At 54.3% G+C, this 18,598-nt stretch overlaps 7 protein-coding genes across 7 annotated transcripts; 3 read left to right on the top strand and 4 right to left on the bottom strand.

The window, feature by feature from the left end:
* Nucleotides 1-648: 648 nt before the first annotated feature.
* Nucleotides 649-1,984, top strand: N7482_001661 (uncharacterized protein; the record flags this gene model as incomplete). The annotated part of the gene is made up of 3 exons (XM_056683786.1): nt 649-766; nt 864-1,019; nt 1,083-1,984. The coding sequence occupies 3 exons, from the start codon at nt 649-651 to the stop codon at nt 1,982-1,984; spliced, it is 1,176 nt and encodes a 391-aa protein (XP_056547392.1).
* A 1,960-nt stretch (nt 1,985-3,944) lies between these two features.
* N7482_001660 (IQ calmodulin-binding motif protein) lies at nt 3,945-5,592 on the bottom strand (the record flags this gene model as incomplete). The annotated part of the gene is made up of 6 exons (XM_056683785.1): nt 3,945-4,191; nt 4,241-4,386; nt 4,444-4,634; nt 4,673-5,252; nt 5,326-5,400; nt 5,470-5,592. 6 exons carry the CDS (start codon nt 5,590-5,592, stop codon nt 3,945-3,947), a joined length of 1,362 nt encoding a protein of 453 aa, XP_056547391.1.
* A 1,150-nt stretch (nt 5,593-6,742) lies between these two features.
* Nucleotides 6,743-7,318, top strand: N7482_001659 (S-(hydroxymethyl)glutathione synthase; the record flags this gene model as incomplete). The annotated part of the gene is made up of 1 exon (XM_056683784.1): nt 6,743-7,318. One exon carries the CDS (start codon nt 6,743-6,745, stop codon nt 7,316-7,318), a length of 576 nt encoding a protein of 191 aa, XP_056547390.1.
* Nucleotides 7,319-7,804: 486 nt separating this feature from the next.
* On the bottom strand, nt 7,805-9,003 carry N7482_001658 (FAD-dependent oxidoreductase; the record flags this gene model as incomplete). The annotated part of the gene is made up of 3 exons (XM_056683783.1): nt 7,805-8,090; nt 8,143-8,540; nt 8,626-9,003. 3 exons carry the CDS (start codon nt 9,001-9,003, stop codon nt 7,805-7,807), a joined length of 1,062 nt encoding a protein of 353 aa, XP_056547389.1.
* Nucleotides 9,004-9,244: 241 nt separating this feature from the next.
* On the top strand, nt 9,245-12,748 carry optF (uncharacterized protein; the record flags this gene model as incomplete). Its single annotated transcript, XM_056683782.1, has 7 exons — nt 9,245-9,473; nt 9,633-9,808; nt 10,225-10,413; nt 10,520-11,847; nt 11,908-12,122; nt 12,209-12,478; nt 12,549-12,748. 7 exons carry the CDS (start codon nt 9,245-9,247, stop codon nt 12,746-12,748), a joined length of 2,607 nt encoding a protein of 868 aa, XP_056547388.1.
* A 295-nt stretch (nt 12,749-13,043) lies between these two features.
* On the bottom strand, nt 13,044-14,435 carry N7482_001656 (putative guanine deaminase; the record flags this gene model as incomplete). The annotated part of the gene is made up of 1 exon (XM_056683781.1): nt 13,044-14,435. One exon carries the CDS (start codon nt 14,433-14,435, stop codon nt 13,044-13,046), a length of 1,392 nt encoding a protein of 463 aa, XP_056547387.1.
* Nucleotides 14,436-15,103: 668 nt separating this feature from the next.
* Nucleotides 15,104-17,344, bottom strand: N7482_001655 (putative C6 transcription factor; the record flags this gene model as incomplete). Its single annotated transcript, XM_056683780.1, has 3 exons — nt 15,104-15,894; nt 15,983-16,964; nt 17,027-17,344. 3 exons carry the CDS (start codon nt 17,342-17,344, stop codon nt 15,104-15,106), a joined length of 2,091 nt encoding a protein of 696 aa, XP_056547386.1.
* Between the last annotated feature and the right edge of the window lie 1,254 nt (nt 17,345-18,598).

Raw genomic sequence — 18,598 nt, 5'->3', positions numbered from 1 at the left:
TCTTGGCTATACAAACTAATAATTCACTAAAACTAGTATATATCTTCTATAAAAATTATGGGATTTTCTATATCTATCTTATTTATACCACTATGGTATGGTTAGGCAGCAGCTTTGCTAGAGAGTTGGAGTGGTAGAGTTGAATCCATCTAGGCCTAATATAGACTAGTCAACTCTAGAGACCCACCACTCCAACGCTCGACCCCAGCTATTCACTCCTCCTTGGGACCTACCCAAAATCCCCACGTGGGATACTTTACTCTGCTCTATTGGTCCCTTATTTCAGGTCTCTGGGGAGCAAGTGGAGCCGAGTGTAAATGAACGATAAGATTGCGTTGTCTGAGCACACCACCTCAAGTCCTCCAGCAGAGCCAACACACGCTGTCGACATCTGTATGTGCTAAGTCCTCCAGATTTGATAGGAAGGTAAAAGCCGGGCTTTCATGACACAAGCGCTCGATGCAACTTCTCATTCGCTCCTGCAAAAGAACTAAGCCTTTGAATTGGTAAAAGGCCTGTCGAAGCTATCCGAGGGAAATTCTTTCTCGGGACTGCTCTGGTCCCTGACTATGTATAAATGGCCAGGCGGAGCCTGCAGTGCAGATCAAGCTACTTCCAGCACTTATTCAGGATCTCATTGCTTCCAGGATGCCTGTCACGTCTCAAATTGCCCTGACCCTGGGCCTCTTCCTGGGTGCTTCTGCTGCCCCGAACTCTATTGAGGCGCCCACTGGTGCTGATAAACTCACCGTTGCTCTCCTCGGAGGTAAGAAACTCTGCTTTTTTTTAATCAGCGAATCATCATGGTCATGAAAAGAAAGATAGAAATAGAGATTGACAGTTGTATTATCCTGATTGTATAGATTATGGATGGACTGGTTGGCAGCCTCTGCCTCTGGACTTTTGCGACAATGTCTTGCCTAAGCTCAAGGCCGACGGTGTCGATATCCCTCGCCAGATCCAGAACGATTGCGATGCTGGTGACCGCGATGCTCTCTCCAATGCTACTATCGAAGAGAGTAAGTATTTGTGCTGACATGTTCAGAACGGAGCGAGGGAGAGAAATGCTGACGCCTGTGTAGCCAAGACTGCCCAGTATATCGAGGAGGTGTGTCTCATGAAGAACTGCTCGGCCTTCGTGTCCGTCGGCGACAACTTTTACGATAGCGGTGTCGACTTTACTTCGACCGGTATTCAGCGCTTCTACGAGGGCTGGCGTGATATGTATGTGGGTGAGGCCTTTGATGGCAAGCCCTGGTACCAGGCTATTGGTAACCATGACGTTGTTGTTGGCAAAGCTGGTGTTGAATTCCAAACTCATATCGCCCCCTTGATGGATGATCGCTGGTTCTTCGGACACGATAAGCTGCCTTACTATACCTACGATCTAAAGGGCTCCGACTGGACTGCCACCTTCGCTGTTGTCGATTCGGATTGCTTTATCAACGATTACCAGAAGAATACCTCCGTCTATAACACCGACTACGTCATCGAGTGCCATAAGCACACCCAGAAGCAGGTTGAATTCCTGCGCAAGTCCTTCGCCGATTCTAACGCCACCTGGAAGATCTTGCAGATCCACCACGGCTATATCTCTTCCTCGGGTAACTATACTGAGCTGGCCCCCCTGATCAATATTGTCCGCGAGAACAACGGCGTCGTCATCAATGGTCACGACCACTGTATGGCTCACTACCAGTATCAGGGCTTAGACTTTGTACTCACTGGTGGTGCTGGTTACGCCCAGGCTGGCGACTGCAACTTTGGCGTGCCTCTTGGTCCTTTCGCCAAGTGGCTCGGTGCGAACGCCCAGCAAGCTGCTAACGGCTTCGTCACTCTCGATATTACCTCCGAGTCCCTGCAATTCGAGTACTACGCTCGTGACATGCAGCTAAAAGGTACTGATTACTACCCTGTGCCCAACGACATGAAGCCTTCGTATAGCTTCACCGTCACTGAGCACGCCACTAAGGGCAAGAACTAGAGGTTCGGGGGCATTTCTTAGGACGGGGAGTTTTCGGAGGGAATACATAGTATATAGTGTATAATGCAGGGTCTAGGGAGGAAAGATGGAAGAAGAGAACCAAGAAGGACCAAGAGGGAATCAGTAAAGAAAGAAGAGACGGCGCCTAACACCACTCCCGAGCCATGGAAACTTTATATCTTCATGAAAAAAATGCTCCAAAGTGTCTGCCATATTGAGTCTTGCGATCAGCCTGGCTTGGTCTGAACGCACCCGTAAATGTCTAGACCGAAAAATCTGCATCTAGAACTCATCCTCGTATTTGTTGTTGAGGCGCCGCCCACTCACTGACCTGATCAATTATTCGACTATCGAAAGCATTAAGTCTGTGAGGTAACTACGTAAGCTTCTTAAAAACATGCCTTCGCGATATTCTATCAAGATCTGGGCAAGCTAGGCCTACCTAGAGGAAAGCGTCTTACGAGGTTAACAACAAGTGATAGTGAAGGGTATAATAGATCTCATTGGTATACTTTTAAGTTCTGCTAACTAGTGGACCTTCTCCCGAATAGACCCCGCTAAGGACCACTTTGGACTGGACTAGACTAGGGACCGGACTGCACTATATAGGGCTTAGTCCTCACTTTTAGGACCACTAGGCGGTCCTAACCTTTTTAGGACCACACCACTGGGGTCCGGTCTAGCCCTACCGTCCTACAAACAAGGCAAATATGGAGTTCACGCGATTTATATCGAAAATATAAGCTATTTTGAGGATATTATTAGTTTATACGGCCAGAAAAGGAAGGTCTTGGTATAATTACAAAGTTCTTTGTAGAATTATGGAATTCCGGGGGACCATGGTGCGGTCCTAACTATTTCAAAAAAGACTGAAGACCGGATGGTCCGGTCTCGGTCCTTGCCGAGGTCTACTCTTCTAATAGTATTTCTGGAGAGAAAGGAATGGTTTGATTCCTAGGAGGGGCGACTGGAGGTGAGGAGTGATTACTTGTCCTTAAGAAATATTCTCGCTTGCACCAGTAAGTAATGATGACACTTAGCATCTACCGTTTCAATTCGTAGTCTGCTTTAGTAGGTTCAAGCTGACGCATCCAAAGTTCCGATGGTTGTATCAGAGCTAGATTACGCTGATGCTCTATCTAACAGGAATCTATGATTTCTGGATCCCGCACTCGATTACGAACAAGCTCGATAATATATATGTGAATTCAAAAGTGGTCTGTTTTGAAGGTACTCACTATGTGCCTTATGACGATTTTGCTGTAAAGACCGTGGTCGACTTCATCAGGGAGTCCGCTCGGGTGGAATGATGAGCTTGCGCATACAGATGATTGGCTTGATATTGAAGACGGCGGATGTGCGCACGAGAAGAAGGAAAGGAGGGGATAACAGAACAGGGGATAGAAGGAACAAGGCGGGCAGGTAACCTTGCCAGACCTCTAGAAGTGTATACATTTCATAAAATTCCTTGTAGAAATACTATCGGCCATGGACTAGTGGTCCCGGAACTTATTACAACTCAAGCTGCTGATAGCCACTTTGCTTGGTCTCCTTAGCTGTACCCTTATCCTGCCTTGTTCCCTCAGCTCATATATGCCATTGAGGGATAATCGATGGCACCATATCTCGCTTTCCATTCACTTCCATGACTTTCAGCTTCGTTGCGCGACACCGACATGCTGCGTGGACCAAAGGGTATGAGCCGAGAGGAACCTTTCCATTTCCTGGGCCTTGGGGCTAAGGTTGGATCTTGTGGGTGCTTTTGTTTCCAGCCATGAACTCGGGACATTCAGTAGAATCGTCCCACTGAGAGGTATGATTCGGCTTGGAGTCATCGGCGGCCTAATGTGTGAAAACTTTGACAAGACGGACGAAGATTATGTTGCCAAGTCATCTGCTCGCATACCAGCTCATCTCACACACTCTTGACTGAGGCGTCTGACGGCGCCACGTAAAAATTTCAAGTCGTTTCCTTGTTTGAGTCTTCTGTATCTTCTGTATGCAAGCGCATCAAATGAAGCTTTTCCTTAGCTTCATCCAACTTTTCGTGAACATCACGTATTTTGTGCTTGGTCAAAGTATAGCCTTCTATACCAGCAAGGACCGCGTATGACTTGGTGATCGATACTCGTGACAAATCAACACCTCGATCTTGCAGCGAGTGATGAAACGCACGAAAGTTGGCAACATGGGGGCGATAATGACCACTGCAGGGGTTAGAACGTATGGCAGGCTCAAGATCACGACGGAGCTTACCTCAAAGGTGCCAGACTACGAATTTGTCCGTTCTTGGTTTTAATGAGGCCCGCTGCAGTGATTCGCCCACCCCTTAAAAATGAGCTATGCTGGAAGGCACCTGGCTCCTTGATGCCGATGTAGATCCGAAACGACGTGTCTGCGACCTGAGGTAAGGTCTGTGTTAGATATTTTCCAATCCGGCATGAGGCTCAGTTACTCACAAAAATCCACATTCCGTCATTGGTTGACCGACCTCCGGCGAAATGGTCGTGGATGACTGCAGGACGGATGCGCGAAAACTTCTTGACTGCCTTCCCAAGCTCATAGTCTTCTCGGGTAGAGGCGTTTGGCTCTTCCTTCTGCCTGTCGCGGCGTAGGATGCGTGAAGACGATGATTGTGATGAATTCGAGTCTGGCGCAGGAGGACCAATTGATGCCCCCCTGGAGTACCTCCAGGTCGCGGGATGTCATCCTCAATGCGAACCACTCCATGGAGGCTATCCTTGAAGCGCGTATTATCGGTTTCGACCAGCTCATTGTCTTTAGCCCACCGCAGCAAGCCCGCTTCATCCACCTTGACCAGATAGTTGAACCGTTCCCCCGGGGATAGATAGCGAACTTGATCTTTCTCGAGCTGTTCACGCGTGCATTTTGGAAGCTCAATCTCCCTTCCTTCGCCATAATCAAGCCAATAGAAGAAGTTTTCCTTGGTCGGGGAGTTCTTCCAAAAATTATGGTAAGCGCGCAGATTGCTACCATGACGGTGTTTGGAATCCACCATTTCGAGGAAATATTCCAGGCCTAAAGTTCTCGGGGCAGCAGTGGCATCGCGGAAGCCTTGATGATGGTCCATTTGCTCACAGCGCTCTTGATTCAGAGATGACCGATCCTCTCCGCTAGCTTGCATCGCAACACCGACTGCTCGTTCCCAGTTCTTGCGTGCTGGACTGGTGGTCTTATCATCGGGCTCGGCATCGGGCAAAGGGCTCGCAGGCGATTCGCGGGGTTTTTGTTTGGTGTTTTTCATATCCTGAGATACATGAAGCCACAAGCTTGTCAGACTGGATCTTCGTACGACATCGTAAGACTGCTATTGTGCTTACATCCAGCCATCGAGTGGACGCAGCCACACTGCATCCTCGCAGTTCTCGACGTGTACGGTAGCCGCGATAAACTCTCTAGGGGACCCAAGCATGCTGTCAGCATAAAGCTCAATATTTCGCTCATTGTCTCCGGTTCTGTCGTACCTGAATCAACGACGCTGCCCGTTCCTCGGGATCCAAGCGCGTGACGTCATCAAAAGCGTCGAGGTGCGCGTTGGGAGAGCTCTGCAGCGCTGCTTGCTGCTGGGGGTGTGGGAGCTTCGTCATGATTGGCGGGTGATCGTGCAATCTGATTCCAGAAAGCCCAACATTCACAGAGCACAGAGGGGCAGGACCTGAAAGGAAGTGACGCCGTGGTGCGTTCCGCGACAGGCGAGGAAAGGCCGATCAGACACGAGAGTGATAAGGCCAGGATAAGGGATGTTAGCCTGACTGCCGTACAGCCCGGCGGTTAAGGTGTCGAGGTGGCTAGCTACCGACCGTCGGGGATTGAAGTCACCTGTTGGGTAACTTCGCTTGCAAGGTTGGCTAGTTAACCGGTTGGAAGGACCTTGGGAGATCCCGACGATCGTGGTATAAAGACTGGGAATCCACCTTGATATTACCCACTGACCTTATGGTTACACCTTGGGATGCACTAAGGGCTGGCCTAAAAGTACTCATCAATCAGCCAGCTCCCCGTCCTCAATTGAACCTACGGGAACCTGCCCGCGTCCCGCCATACTTCTGACCGACTTGATTCTGAAGCTAGATTCCAGGAGGATCCCTCAATGAGGGGGGCTTCCTAGCTCTGACCTACCAACGCACGCCGGTGCGCACTGTCCCACCTGGCGACTGTGTTGGTCTAGATCGTTACCCTTCCACAGATAACACCCCCTAGTAACTGCGATCTTTTTCACTGTTGTCCCGCTTGCTCTTTTGCCCTGCAAGTCTTCTCCTCCAAAGGCCCTGCTCGGCTCGCACGCCATCGCGGGGGAGGTCTGGGATGCCTAGCAATTGGAGAACTTCCCCACTTCTTCAGGACGGATCTCTATCCGTCCTTCCAGCACCGATCGCGCTGGAACTTGTTACTCCTTTCAGATCGGCCCCGCAACTTGTTTGCAATCACACCCGGGCCAGTGATCGTGGGAGACAGAAGAGAGTGTGCAGCGGGATCCATCGGATCAAATAGGATTATTGGGATGGGCCCACTGGTCGGGGACGCCTCCCGAGTAGGAGTAGATCCGATCCCCTCGCGAGGGGAGAAATTGGAGTTATGAGGGGGCACAGCGAATTATTTTCTTGCTGACATTGCTATCTAATATATATCTCTGGTGGATTAATGAGTTCACAACCATTGTCTGCTACTACTTCCATCCATCACTCCCCATTTCGAATGGTCCAGGTGCTTTCCAAGCAATCCACACATCCAACCATCATGGTCGCCTCTATTCACCCTCTGATCGATAACGGCCTCGTGAAGGGCGACCCCAACTTCGCGGGCGGCACCCTCTACTGCCACTGCCCATCCGATCAAGTCGTGATCGCCTTGACCAGCAACATCGCCCATAACCACGCATGCGGATGCAGCAAGTGCTGGAAGCCCCGAGGGGCCCTGTTTTCCATCGTCGGTGTCATCCCTCGCAACAACGTCAGCGTGCAGGCCAACGAATCGAAACTGATCATCATTGATCCCTCTGCTGTCATCCAGCGCCATGCCTGCCGTGATTGCGGTGTCCACTTGTTCGGCCGTATCGAGCAGCCACATGCCTTCCACGGGCTGGACTTCGTCCACGCGGAGTTGTCCGACCAGAAGGGCTGGCAGGAGCCCCAATTCGCCGGCTTCGTCTCCTCGATCATCGAGCAGGGATTTGACCCGAAGGGAATGGATGGCGTCCGGGCCAAATTCAAGTCTGTCGGATTGGACACCTACGACGCGCTGTCGCCGCCGCTGATGGACCTGCTCGCGACCTTTGCGGCACAGAAGGCCGGCGTGAAGTTCGCCAACCTGTAATGACACCCCGTGCCCGGCGGATCGGTGACTTTGCACCGAGCCATCCGTCAGAGCCAAAAGTTTGGACGAGCCCACAGCCAGGGGACGCATGTTCTCGGCATGGGCACTTGTATTTAGCGTTGTAAACAGAAAGAATGGACTCATCAAAATCTTGACTTGCTACGAATTCAATCACGACCGAGGGGGCCGCTCCCAAGAGAATTTTGGTGTCGTAGGTGATTCGATTGATGTACCCCAGGCGTATTTCAAGGGCAACAGTCTCATGAGCATTAACATCACTCCTCCGTCCTTTTCACTTTGAACGTTCCCCTCGCCTCCTCAAATCACACCATCCTTTTTTAATTCATGATAACGCCACCGTGGGACATGATGGCGGGGATGTGCGTGTTATCTCTCTGGATATGTGTTGGGAATGCGAGGGGTCCCAATGGTCGTCACGATGACAATAGCGATCTTATAGCAGAGGGGGCCTGACTAGACGACCACCTACAAAATGACATGTTCCCGCTCTGTCCGCTCCACCATCTTTACTAGCGCATCCGCAATCCCATATGAAAATGCATATCCACCTCCTCCAAACCCATAAGCTGACAGGAGGGTACGTGATCCTTGCGACTGGGAGTCGAGACGAAACCCACCTTTTCGTGACGGCCGAATCCCAATAATATGACTGATAGCGTCCTCTGGTGGGTGCGCTGGGACAATTTCGGGGGCCAGTCTGTGTGCACGGGCGATTTCGTCCCGGGTAATGTCGAGATCCACGACGGGGGACCTGAAATCAAAGGATCAGTCGGTGGCTTCAGTTGCTGGGTGACCATGCTTACAGGTTGTCTTGTTGCTTGACACCACCGAGGACCACCCCCTGGGAGAATGGCCGGGGGATCACATAGGTATACTCCTGCCCGTTGCGGAAGTACATCGTGTTGCATTGCTGCGTTCGGAGAAAAACATTCTGACCACGCTCGGGGAAACAGAGGTCGTCCTGCACATCCGCCAGGGTTTTGCTGCCTAGCCCGCTGGCGTTGATGAAGACGCGTGAATCCGGAAACATGTCGTAGAGCTCCTGCAGAGCGCCCACGCGCTGGCGAATAAAACGACCCCCCAGAGCTTGGATTTGCCTCCCCAGATAAGGCATATGCCGGGTGGGATCGGTGACCAGCGTCTCATACGCCCAGGCGCAGGCAAAATTGGATGGGTATTCCTCTGGGCGCATCTCCCGGAACTGGACTCACCAATCAGCGGCGGAGTCTTCTAACGGAATCTTCGCCTCTGAGAGGGGCGAAATACAATACAGCATGAGGACTGACCTTGGACACGACCGTGTTCCCCCAGATTGACGATGTCGACGTGGGTTCCTGCTCCAGATACTCTCGCGCATCGACTATGCTGACGCCCGAGTCTGGATCCTGGGCCATCCGGAGCATCACACGATGGGTCACGGCCTGGAGATAACGTTGGTCCGGCGTAATGCCGGCGGCGGCATGCCAGACGGCACCCGCCCAGGCCGATGCATAGTAGATATCTTGATCCCCGGGCAGAAATTCGGCGACCAGCACCACAGAGAAGCCCTGTAGCAGTAGTTGCCGAGCGGCGGCACACCCGATGATGCCGGCACCCAGGATGATGACCGGGCGCTGCGCGAAGGGCACCGGAAATGCGCTGGGGGCTTGACGAGACTCGCCCATGTTGGGGAGGTTGACCGCAGGGCGAGAGAAGAAACCGGACGAGGGAGGGGTCGAACTGTTGAAGAGTCGTGCGAGCAGGTTGGAACTGGTCAGGCAGTCCAGCAGTCGAAGCAACCACCTATCGACGAATGTATACGTCGTGATCGCCGTGAAGGGCCCATCTTTTGTCCTCTTCTATGGCGATTTCCTGGAAGAGTTCAGGCGCTCCGATCCGCCGAGTGGAGCCGCTTGGCACCCACAGATGCTTAAGCGGCGGGCCAACCCGCCGTGCGGCCGCGTTGAATGCCGCGATGTCGTCGGGCGCGCGATTTCGGGCCCTCTGCGCTTTCCCCCCTGCGCATTCTCCTCGGCCCTTTTCCCGTCTTGTGCATCTTGTGCAGCCTGGCTTGGTGACCGACCCTCCTTGCTTGGCCCTTTCCCCCCTCCCCACCCAGACACCCGCGCTGTCGCTGGGTGGGACTGCGACCGGGGTGCGTGCAGGTCTAAGGGGCTGAAGCGTCCGATCCGTCGTTTTGGATCCTCCCCCTCCACTCTGGACGTCGATGGTTGTGATTTGAATGGTGCTTTGTAACTGGCCCTTTGGTTTCCTCTCGTGCGAGCCCACTGCCCGCTGGGCCGCGGTGTCGTAGCGGATTCCGCTGGGATCGACGACACGATGGGCCCGGAGATGGAGGAGAAGGGGGGCTGTGAAGGTGGAATGCAAACACCGACCGTAAACCAACATCCGAATCAGAACGAGCATCGGCCTCCTCCTCCCTCGTCGGCGAGTGATGGGGCAAAAGATGGCCGGCCTTGGCCGTCGTCGGTAGGTTCACCCCAGTTTTGCCCTTGGAGACGCTTCCCATCAAACCCCCCCCCCTTTTCCCCCTCAACCAATGGACGGCAATGTCCCACCATCGGAGAGCATTCGATCAGGATCAAGTTGATCTGCATCCTCCCCCCACTCGTCGTCTTAGCCGTGCCTTGGCGGTCCTGTGTGGTGCTGGGGTTCAACGTTAAACGTTGCAGACCGTGTGCGGCCCCTGCCGACATGCCACCTTAGATCTGATTTGATTTGATGCATATCCCATCGGTGATATGGTTCTTCATGATCTTTGTGCCTTCTTCCCTGTGATCTTTCCTGTTTCTGCTGCATCTTTATCAGTTCAATCATTGCTAGTCCACCGGGGTTGCTTGGTTCCATTTCGTCACATCCACTCATGACTCTTCGCGCTGCAATAGGACTTCCAATCCGGCCATGCCGACGACGACATCTCTATCCTGCGCGACCGAGATGCGGAAGAAGTCCTGTCCTACGACGCAGACGATTCACCTTTTCCGGAGGTGCGTGCTGTCATCCAGCCCACCAACGACCTCTCGCTACCCGTCAACACCGTCCGCATGTGGACCATTGGCTTGGTGTTTTCCATTGTATGTTCGGACCATCCCACAACCCTGGAATCCTGCTAGTGGACATGGGCCCTTCTCCAAATCTGCGAGTGCATGCTGACGGATCCCCTTTCCCACCCCCGACCAGGTTGGTAGTGGATTGAACCAGTTCTTCAGCTTGCGCCAACCCAGTGTCACCATCAGTGCCCTGGTTGCCCAGTTGTTGGCTTTCCCCATAGGATGCGCTTGGGCCAAATGGATGCCGGTCGGCCTCCTCAATCCGGACCGGCACTTTAACATCAAAGAGCATGCGCTCATCACCATCATGGCCAATGTATCCATTGGCTCCGCCGCTGCCACCCAGATCATCGAAGCCGTCGTCAAGTTCTATGACATGCCCTCCCATGGTGGCTTCGAGGTCCTGCTGTGTGTGACCACGCAGCTTTTCGGTTTCGGACTGGCGGGCATCGCCGCACGTTGGCTCGTCACCCCTGCCTCCATGATCTGGCCCCAAGTCTTGTCGAATGCAGCCTTGCTCACGACTCTGCATTCCCGACAGAACGCGATGGCAGATGGCTGGCGGATCACGCGCCTCCGCTTCTTCCTCGTCGTATTTATCGGTGGCGCCGTCTGGTACTTTGCGCCGGGGTACCTGTTCACCGGCCTCAGTACCTTCAGCTTCATCTGCTGGATTGTCCCCTCCAACGTAATCGTTAATCAGTTATTTGGACAGACCACCGGCCTGGGGATGTCCGTGTTGACCTTTGATTGGGCGCAGGTGGTCTATGCCAATCAAAGCCCGCTCCTGGTTCCATTCTGGGCCGGCCTGAATGTGATGGGCTCCTTTGCGCTTTTCTTCTGGCTCATCTGTCCCATCATCTACTATACCAACACCTGGTATGCGGCCTACCTTCCCCTTCTCAACTCCAACACGTTCGACAACACCGCGCGCACCTATAATACCACTCGGATCATGGGCCCCAACGGGTCGGTGAATCAAACCGCCTATCGGGAGTATTCACCCATCTTTCTACCTGCTGGTTATGCCATCACCTTCGGGGTGGCCTTTGCAAACCTCACGGGCATCTTCGTTCATATCGGACTCTACCATGGGAAGGATTTGTGGCAACAATGGAAAGGCACAAGCAAGCAGGATGTTCATGCGCGTCTCATGACCCGCTACCCCACCGTTCCGTGGTGGTGGTTTGCAGGGGTGACCTTGTTGATGGTTGTGCTTAGTGTGGTGACGAATGAGGTGTGGCATACGGGCTTGCCCGTCTGGGCGGTCCTGGTCGCGTTTGGGCTGCCCATGATTTATATCATTCCGGTTGGTGTCATCAAGGCCGTGACTAACATTAGCAGTAACCAGTTGAATCTCCTGACCGAGTTTATTGGTGGATATGCGTTTCTTGGTCGACCCCTGGCTAACATGGTTTTCAAATTCTATGGCTACGTTGCGGTTCAGCAGGGACTCGAGTAAGTACCGGCGCCTGCGATGTTGCTGCCAGCACCCCATCTGATTCACGTCCCGTTTAGATTTGTCGCCGACATGAAGTTGGCTCACTATCTCCATATTGCACCCCGGACTCTCTTTGTGGCCCAAGGGCTTGCCACTCTGATTGGCGCGATCGTCCAGTGCGGAGTGACGGTTTTCATGATTACCAGGATCGATGGTATCTGCACTGCGGATGCGGAGGGCAACTTTACCTGTCCTCACGGGCGGGTCACGTACTCCTCGTCCCTGATCTGGGGTATGTTCGGCTGACTCTTCTCTTTGATCGCTTGTCGATCTTGGTGTTTAACACTCCATTGAGGATCCACGCTCATTCATTTCTAGGTGCGGTTGGCCCGGGCCGGTTGTTTTCTCCTGGTCAGATCTACGGGAACCTCCTGTGGTTCTTCCTCGTGGGACCGGTGGTTGTCGTCATTACCTATCTTTTGGGGCGTCGCTGGAAGGCTGTGAACTATCTCTCTTGGCCAGTTGCCTTTGGGGCCATGAGCCTGGTTCCACCCGCTACCGGGGTCAGCTTTTCCTCGTGGTGGGTGATCAATTTGATCTTCAACGGTTTCATACGCCGCCGGAAGCCCGCCTGGTGGTCCAAGTACAGTATGGCCAATCCGAAACCCCCTTCCCTCACCACCGATCATGGTTGAAATGATGCACTGACATGCTGTAGATTATGTCTTGTCGGCCGCCCTTGATTGCGGCGTCGCAGTGTCCACCGTCATTATCTTCTTTTGCATTACTCTGCCGGCGGGCCCTTTGAACTGGTGGGGCAATACAGTGTATACTAACACCGCCGATGGGAAAGGCACACCGTACAGAAGCCTCCCCGCTCGAGGCTACTTTGGCCCTGCGCAAGGGACATGGCACTGAGTGTCCTGCCATGCAATGGGAAGGTCAAAATCTAATCATCCTACTGTATGTTACTGGAGCCGATGTTGGTCCAAGAATATTGTTGATTGTCCTTTACGCGCATCTCAAGAGAGGAGGGAACTTTCTTAGTGGTTCATTTGCTCTCCCCCGCCCATACCCTGTCATCCATCGGTGCATATGCTAGATGCTACAGTTTAGAAACATTCCATGTGTTCATCCACTACTACAGCCACCTCGTTCCATCTACCTTGGGCTCGTCAACTTATGCTGTTTGGTGCAAACGTTCGAGTCCCACCTACACCTTTACCGACCGCCCTTGTACATATACTTTAGCGATGTTTCGATCATCACCTGTCATGAGGAATTTCTCGAAGATGACGAAGATGGAGTCATCCTCTTCCACGAGTGACATCACCCCTGGAGGATCCAGCCCGATGGTATGCACCTCCAAGGCGTCAAATTCCATCCCGACAGCAAAACTGCCGATCCTATCTTCCAGCCCGCAAACCTGAGCTCCGCCCATGGTGGCAAGATAAAAACCCTCGGCCAGTGACAAGGGCGCATCTCGCCCCTGAGTGAGCATCTTACGGGCATTCGACACCATGAACGCTTGCTTCATGGTTTCCAACATCGACGAGGAATATCCACCGCCGCTATCCGTCCCCAGACCGACCTTGATGCCACGGCGCAGGTACTCTCGGATTGGTGCCACCATGAAGTCCTGCATTGTGGTATTGGCGATGGGGCAGTGTGCGACCCCACAGCGAAGCTCCTGCAATACATCCATCTCTTTCTCCTCCAGGAAAATACAGTGAGCCAGGATTGATCGGTTGTTCAACAATCCAAAATGCCGGTACAGATCGGCTTCCAGGCGAAACTCCGGAAACAGCTCCCGTGTGAACTGCATTTCCTGATCTTCCTCATTGAAATGAGTCTGAATCGGCAGATCGGGGTGGTCCCGGGCGATCGTGCCCAGGCCGGAGAGCAACTCGGAATCACAAGATATCGCAAACCGGGGGGTGATGACCGGTCTCACAAGCTGACCCTCGGGATCCAGGCCTTGGATATGCTGGATTAGTGCTCGCGTTTCGTGCAGGGAGTCGGCGATGGAGGGATCCCGATACCATTCCGGGGCGTTTCGGTTCATATTACACTTGCCGACCAGGGCCCGTTGACCCTTCTCGTAGCAGACGTCGGCCAAAATACGGGTCGCCTCGCCATGGTAGGACCCGTAGTAGGATGCGGTCGTAATCCCTTGCTGGAGGAAGCCAGTCACACACGAAGCATACGTGCGGCGAGCGTATTCGGGGTCAGCAAACTTCGCTTCGTGAGCAAAGGTTACTTGATTCAACCAGTCGATGAGCGCTTGGCCACGGCCCACCCCACGCTGTGTCCACTGAGGTGCATGGTTGTGGGTGTCAACAAAGCCCGGACACAGGAACTCGCCTCGTTGTAGGTACTTGACTGGGAACACGTCCGGGGCATATCCGTGATCAGAGACAATGGAGTTGATCCGACTGGATTCAACGTCTGGTTGCAAGCTTTGGATCGTCCCTGTCTTATCCACGAGAATGAAGCAGTTCTCCAGAATCTCCAGGCCGCCCAGGCTGGGGGAGTGGATCACCGTGCCGTGGAACGCGAGAGGTAGCCCCGATGCGGGGGTGGTGTTTTTATCCAGGTCTTCCATGGCGAAAGAAGCGAGAGAGGCGTGAGGAAAGTCGCTGGCGACTCTGTCCGCAGAAGTGGGCGGCTGCGGTGGATGCCAGTAGAATGGCAAGCGCGGGGGGCCAAGCTTATCTGCGGGAGAGGGCAGTGAGGTGGTTGACGCGGTCAGCTTCAGCCAATGAAGCCTGCCTCTGTTCCCGCCGTCAACTCTTAAGTAGCACCCCAACGGGTAGCGCTTCCACCGTGGTTCTATGATAGATATCCTTTCCTATCTTGACCTTCGTCTATGGAAGATAACCATGGGATGCGTTTCGTGCCATCCATCGAACAAAATAAAGATCGTATCGTCATGTCGCTGGAGCTTTAGTCGACTTCGATATACGTGCATCAGGTCACGGAATTCACCTCTCGGTTGGCCGGTGTACTCTAGTCGTGTAATTGTAGGAAACCTGACCAGACCCACGTGAACTCAAAAATTCCGCCTCAATCAAACGGAATATGTGCATGACCAATACTTGGTAGACGGGATAGTATACAGTTGGCAGCAGTGGGCACAAGGCAATAACCATGGTGATGGGGACCGTAAAAAGAATAAATAGGAATATAATATACATGGGATAAAGCGACACATTCCCTATGACGCCATCTAGGTCCCAGGAGAGCATTAATCGTCTATGTGATCCAAATACATCAAAGGGTATAGTAGCTTGCCATCTCCTCCTGGAACCAGTTGTATGAGTAGAAAAGTTGCTCTGCCATCTGAGGATCAATCATCGGCATGGTGCCACTGTCGTCGACCAGCAGCACATCATCGAGAACGGGGGCCAAAGGAATAGGAGGGGGAGGTGGAGGAGCCAGGGTGACAGAAGGCTGGGGTGGCAAGAGAGGCTGCACTTGCTGGTGCTGGTGCTGGTGCTGGTGATGCTGGTGTTCCAGTTGCTGCTGTTGATATGCCATTTGGCTGAAGATCACCGTGCTCTGCTGATGGAATGTCTCGGCTAGTCGATCTACGCCGGGCCGCCGTTTGCCAAACTCTTCGAGTAGCACGACGACTGCTTGAATCCCACGACGCATCATCAGCTCATCGGGATGCCATGGGGCCGGGCGCGATTCCCGTAAGGAACGGGCATTCTGCTCCAGACACCACAGAATGGTGATACCCGCGAAATAAAGTTGGCTCAGCGTCAACCAAATCCACTTCAGTTTGCCCACTGAGTAACTATTCCAATAAGACCGAATCACCTGGATACTCGAATCGCCGCAGCTGACAATGCTGGTTGCGTCAGGGGTCGGGTTGCGCGGACTCGGGCGATACATGAGAAGCAAGGTGGTATAGTACAGGTAGTCGTAGTAAGACGTCGAGTAGAGGAGTGCCGAAGGATACACTGGGGCCGCCATGCGCCAGTCATCCACCTCGCGACGGAATTGACCCAGTGTAGCGGCAACCTCCTGCGGGGGAGGCTGGGGGAGACTGCTGTATACTGCGTTAGGGGCGGAAGTTAGCACGCCACGCCGAGAAAAAGAGATAAGGGTGAACGATGAGGCAAAAAGGGACCAGGCTCAACCCACAGTATCGGTAAATGCGAGAAAAGATCCGTCGGAGACGCATCACCTGCAGCGGAATGGTCATCGCACTAGCACCGGGCGCTTCCATTCCGTCATCATTCACCTCGCGTGGAAGACCCACACTGATGTCTTCGTCCGCAATCCCCAGAGGCCGGCCTAGGGTGCTGGCAATGAGCCGGTCTAGGTTATACAAGCTCCAGAAGGCGCGCTTCGCCATTTCTTCCTCCATCAGGCTGGCGTATGATCGTGCTTTGTGCAGACCCATGCTGATCGCCAGTCGCAAGGTGGCCCCGAGGACATGCCAGATGCTGGGACCCGAGGTCGCAAACATCGTATACAGGGCCAAGCCGAGCAGCGCACGAATGGCGGGCAAATCCTCATTCTGCAGGGCAAGCGACAGGGTCTCCTGGCTCGCATGGTAAAACTCGGCGGCCCGCGCCGGCTCCGCCGAGCCGATCAGCAACGAGGTGGCGATAACGATATGATAGGCATTATGCACCTCGGGGGTCGGTACGCCGCCTGCGTAGATGTGGCGCAAATGGGCGATGAACTCGGGTCGGGACATGAACGGGTACTGATAGCCCATGCTATCGAAGTACTGGCTCACTACCTGTTCGGCTTCCTCGAGTGAGGACAAGCGCAGCACGCGCGGAGCCAAAGCCGGCCGCGCGACGGACGGCCGGCGGTGCTCCAGCTGATCACGAAAGATCTCGCCGACGTTGGGCAGCTCGGCGCCCACACCAGTGGAGGATTCCAACGCGGCGGCTGGCCCCGTCCCCAACGAAGCACCGCTGCCCGCGGGACTGGGCAACGAGGCCATCGAGGGGCGATTGCCGGTCGCAATCATCGCCGGCACCTGGTACCACCAGTCCGGGTCCCCCTCGCCATCCACCGGGGTCCCGGTGGCCAGATCGGCCACGGAGATGCCCGACTTGCGGCGCACCACCTCCTCCAACCATCGCACTCGTTTTTGTAAGGTCTCGAGCTGGTCGCGGGGCACTGAGGCACTGGCGACCTGCGGGCCCGGCGGGGGATGGTACAGCGGACCCCCGCGCGGGTGCAGGCAGAACAGTTGGGGTACTGGAAGTCACACTTCTTCTTTCGTTTGCGGCAGAAGTCGCATGCCGTCGATACACGCTTGCTGCGCGAGGCCGCGGCCGACGTGGAGTCGGGAGTGGACGACCAGCCGGGCGGCGGGGGCTGAAGCGGCGAGGCGGACGATGGCTGGTGCGGTCGCTGGGAGGATTGCGGAGGAACGCTTGTCGGGGAATGCGACCAGGGCGCGGGGGACGAGCCAGTGAGGGGCTCGAGGCGGAACTTACCCAGCTGGTCGCGAAACTCCTTGTTGCCCGCGCTGCTAGTCATCGTGAGGGGGAGCAGCAGAAGGGCGGCTGGGGCCGCAGTCCATCTCAGCCTCTGGCGGGCGAGCCACTCGACCGCCGGCGCCGGCAAGAGGAAAGGGGATTGGAAGGCGGAGGAGGGGGAAGATCGGTCGGGTTCGTCGGAATGGCAGGGCTGCGCGGCGCGGAGGAGTGGAGAAGTTGGGTGTGGGCGTGCGCAGGGTGAACACCCGGAGTATTCAGGAGGTAGCGTCTCGGGAGACGGAGACTTACGAGGGAAGTGCAGAAACCAGTGCCAGTGCCAGTGCCAGTGCCGGGTTTTAGGGTTTGGCACCTTTGGGCTCTTTCCGGTGGGATTTTGCGAGGGGTGGAGACCTCAAATGAACTGGAGGATCTGTCGACGTCCGTATGCAAGTGGACTACTCGGACGACTACAATTACCATCTTCTGTACAGTTCGCGGGTTGCAGGTCTGGACGTGCGATCATCCGCGAATGATCATCCTGGTGGTTATACTTCGCGCCCGTCACTCATAATCCTAATTATATCCTACCCGACGTCCGTTCCCCGAATTGGGCGAACAATACGAGCGCTCCACCCTCTGCAAGGAACAGGACATGCCGGTGCTGCAGTTCGGCAGACTGACAACTCCAAACAGGTACGGGGTCGCTAGTTGTGAGACTACTGCTCCGTATACGACATCGCTAATCCCGATTAGCCTGCAGATCTCTCAGGGATTCCCTGTACTTGCAACACCGAGTCCCGCGATGCAACCTTGCGCCGGGCTGGCGCGGGCTGCAGGATGCTTGGAATGAGCAGAGGTCCTAGTTCATATCTTGATGCCTCTTGGCAAGCGAGGAGCTTGGTCAAAACAAGCACGTGGAGGAATCCCCGCCGGTCCGATTCTTCACAGTTCTCTCCCGGAATCAGCCCGGCCGGGACAATGCTGCAGGTTGAAACTTCATCCTCGGAGTGTATCTACGCGTATACTGGTATACTTATGTCGTCGCGAAGACTGCTTCTTCGGCACTACAGACCCAGCAATAACATTCGGCTTATCGTCGGCATGGAACCGGCGATGCTTCTGTGAACACCCCCCGCTATAAGTGGATCGATCGCCATGGGCCGATACTCCAAGCGGCATGCAATGTCCTCGTATTCTCGTTTGATCCTACCATGGCCCTCGATGCAATCACGACCCGCCCATTTTGGCGTATTTTAGGATACGACGGGCTGCACGAAACAACGCCGAGCGGATGATGCCAAAGGGGTTGCTTCAT

Source organism: Penicillium canariense (genome assembly GCF_028826845.1).
Source record: "Penicillium canariense strain IBT 26290 chromosome Unknown utg000001l_segment0_segment0, whole genome shotgun sequence".
NCBI classification, from domain to species: Eukaryota; Fungi; Ascomycota; class Eurotiomycetes; order Eurotiales; family Aspergillaceae; genus Penicillium; species Penicillium canariense.
This window is presented reverse-complemented; position numbering and strand designations above follow the sequence as displayed.